Consider the following 2,949-nt stretch of genomic DNA (forward strand, 5'->3'; position numbering starts at 1 on the left):
GGGAGCCCCCGAGGCAGGAGAGGTGCAGCGGGGGGACCTGGGCGCCTCCCCAAGGAGAGGGGTCAGCACATGGTCAATAAACTGTCAGCATCTGGCTTCCTGCCGACTCTGGTCTCTGCTTCCTGGAGTTTCGGAGGTGGGAGGACAGTCCAGCAGGACTGGTTTGGGAGCACCCCCAGCTTCTTCACAGGGTGCAGATGCTCGAGGCCGTTGAGACACCCACTTACCCCGGAAACTTGTGCAAGCTGGAGGTCAGCTTCTTCAGCATGTGGGCAGGGCGGGGTCGGCTCTCCCGTGAAGGGGCAGCCTGCTTTCCGCAGGTGGCCAGAGGCTGTCGGCAGGCCTGGCCCCGGAGCTGGGAGGTGTCTGGTGTGCGGGTCAGCGCATGTCTAAACTGCTCCAGGCCCAGAGCTGCAAAGACCAGGCTGAGGCGTGCAGTTTTTTTTTTTTTTTTAATCAAAAAGTAAACAAAAATCGTCTGCTGTCCTCTCCTGCCTAGTGCCCTGCTGGCCTGGGGGCCAAAGAGTGGCTCCTGCAGGGAACTCGGGGACTTCCTCACCCGCAGGCCTCACAGAGGCCGAGCCAGGGCAGGGCCCTGAGCTCAGGTGAGCCCCCCCGCCCCCCTGGAGGCTCAGCAGCGGAGCTGAGGGTCCTGCATTTGTTTCCACAGCCGAATGCGGTCCTGGGGGCCGAGCGGCCGCACCAGCAGCAGCTTACGGAGCGCGCAGGCGTCAGCCGTGCGGTCTGGCGGCCAGTTGGTGAGGAAGCCTTTGTGGGCTCTGGGCACCAGGCCCAGGGCACGGAAGCACAGGCCCGTGTAGACGTCGTCAAAGGGGAAGGGTGCCACGCGGGCTGCCGCCTGCAGCAGCCAGGGCGCCAGGCGCCCCGCGATGACATAGCCGCCCCCACTGGCGTAGGCCGGGTAGCCGCCGTCGAAGAAGGACCCGGGCACATAGAAGGGGCCTCCGGGCTTGCGGAGCGGCTTGGCCTGGGTGAAGATCTCACCCAGGTAGAGGCTTCGGGCCCAGCTAGGGGGCAGCGCCCGCAGGTGCGCCAGCAGGGCAGAGGTGTGCACGAAGGCGTCGTCCTGAACCTGGAGGACAAAGTGTGTGCCGGGGCAGTGGTGGCCCAGCCAGGCCAGCAGCAGCAGGTCCTTGAGCGTCCGGTTGAAGGGGACGTCGACGAAGTCCCAGAGCAGCAGGTCGCTATAGCGGCGGCTCTCCCAGGCCACCAGGGAGCCTAGGTCAGGGCCCCCCTTTCCCTCTGGGGACCCCAGCAGGAAGAGCAGCCGCATGCCCGGAGCCGGAGCACCCCACGTCTCCCTCACGGCCTGTCGTTCGGCAAAGCGCCCTGGTTCCGACTTGACAGCCAGCAGCAGGTAGGGGACGTCGGAGCCGAGGCAGCCGGCCACTTGGCCACTGGTTCCTGGAGGCCGCCACTGTGGGAAGCTCCGGCAGGCTGCTGACAGCAAGAAGCGGCGGAGGTCCTCGGGGTAGGAGGAGAAGTCGGGGATCTCGGCGGCAGCTGCAGCCCCCCAGGCCTGGCAGCCCCCCGCCTCAGCACTCTCCCCACTCGGCAGCACCCCCAGCCGCCACTGCTGCTGGTTCCAGGAGGCCGAGGGCAGCGGGCCGGTCTGCCCCAGCCGGGCGGAGAGGTTGGCCGGTAAGGTGGGCTCGGGGCTGGCTGGCGTGGGGCCTGGCGGGGTGCCGCGGGGTCCAGAATAGGCCTTGCTCAGCCGGGACTCTGAGACCCACTCGATGTACACTTTGAGGCCCAGGAGTGTGAGCAGCGCTGACAGGCAGAGGAGGCACTTGGGGCAGCGCATGACCCAGCCCAGGGGAGGGCGGCCGGGAGCTGCAAAGGAGCCACAGAGGCATTGGGGGTGTGGGGACGGGCCACAGCCCCTGCCGGCCCCTGAGAAGGCCTTTCTGCACTCCGCGCCCCAAGCCTGCCCAGCCGAGACCGGCTTCCCCTCTCCCCAATTCAGCTCATCTTCCTTCCACTTTCCCAGTTCCTATCCCCGCCCCAGGGAGCAGACGCCACCCTGGCTGGCACCCCATTCATCCCCCTGGCTGGGAATAAGATCACCCCGCAGCAACAGCCCCCGCGGAAACCGGCCTCCCGAGCCCCAGCACTCCCCACCCAGGGACGGAGAAACAGGCATCTGTGCCCGCATTACCTCTGGGTCCTGCTCCCACCAGCGCCGGCACCTGGGCCTCGGGTCAGGCCCTCCCTCGGCCCTCGCCCTCGCCGCCCGCGCAGTGGCCGAGTCGTTGTTCTCCAGCCCTGCCCAGCCCAGCCAGTCCGAGGGGCGGGGAGGGAGGGGAGCTGGAGGCTGGGAGGGCCCCAGGGGCCGGGAGGGGCCTGGGCGGGGCCGAGGGAGCAGGAGGCGGCCGGTAGCGACCTGAGGGATGGGGCCCTGGCGTGTTAGGGCTGGTTTCTGGTGAGGCTGCGGGCAGGGTGCAGGGGCGGCCCAGAGACCGGTGGGGAGAACCTGCCTGGGAGGATGGGGGAGGCGGACCTTGAGGGCCAGGCGGGAGCCTGGGCTGGGGAGTGTCGGTGTGGGCCAGGGACAGCAGAGCGACGGCTCAAGTGGCCAAGCCGGAGGAGAGGGGCTGGCGCCGGGCCGGGAGGAGGCGCGGACATGCTGAGAGCGAATGGGTCGGCCCTGCCCGAGATACGGGGTGTCCTCGCTGCCTGAGTCAGGGTGCAAGTGGGGAAGGGGCCTGGCGAGGAGCAGAGACAGACGGGCCGGCATTGTAGGGGAGAAGGCAGGGGCAGGCTGGGGGACCCCAATGTTGGAGCCGGAGATGGGGGCCAAGAGAACTGCTCTGGGAGAGGGAGAGGATGAAGGTGGCCAGGCTGGGGGGAAACGAGACACTGAGCTGGAGGTACGGGGTGACCAGGAAGCCTGGGCAGAGGGAGCGGGTGGAGGGCAGGGGGTGGGGG

General features: G+C 68.5%; 1 protein-coding gene across 1 annotated transcript; it reads right to left on the reverse strand.

The window, feature by feature from the left end:
• Nucleotides 1-483: 483 nt before the first annotated feature.
• On the reverse strand, nt 484-2,313 carry B3GNT8 (UDP-GlcNAc:betaGal beta-1,3-N-acetylglucosaminyltransferase 8). Its single transcript, XM_004694146.2, has 2 exons — nt 2,180-2,313; nt 484-1,854 (listed from the first exon to the last, which is right to left on the reverse strand). The coding sequence occupies exon 2, from the start codon at nt 1,823-1,825 to the stop codon at nt 632-634; it is 1,194 nt and encodes a 397-aa protein (XP_004694203.1). The 5' UTR covers nt 1,826-1,854; nt 2,180-2,313; the 3' UTR covers nt 484-631.
• Nucleotides 2,314-2,949: the final 636 nt, after the last annotated feature.

This window comes from Condylura cristata, unplaced genomic scaffold (assembly GCF_000260355.1).
Source record: "Condylura cristata isolate star-nosed mole 26May11 unplaced genomic scaffold, ConCri1.0 scaffold00041, whole genome shotgun sequence".
Classification (NCBI taxonomy): Eukaryota; Metazoa; Chordata; class Mammalia; order Eulipotyphla; family Talpidae; genus Condylura; species Condylura cristata.

Excerpts from the sequence above, each read along its gene's own strand:
- B3GNT8 (XM_004694146.2), bottom strand. The coding sequence starts at position 1,825 with ATGCGCTGCCCCAAGTGCCTCCTCTGCCTGTCAGCGCTGCTCACACTC.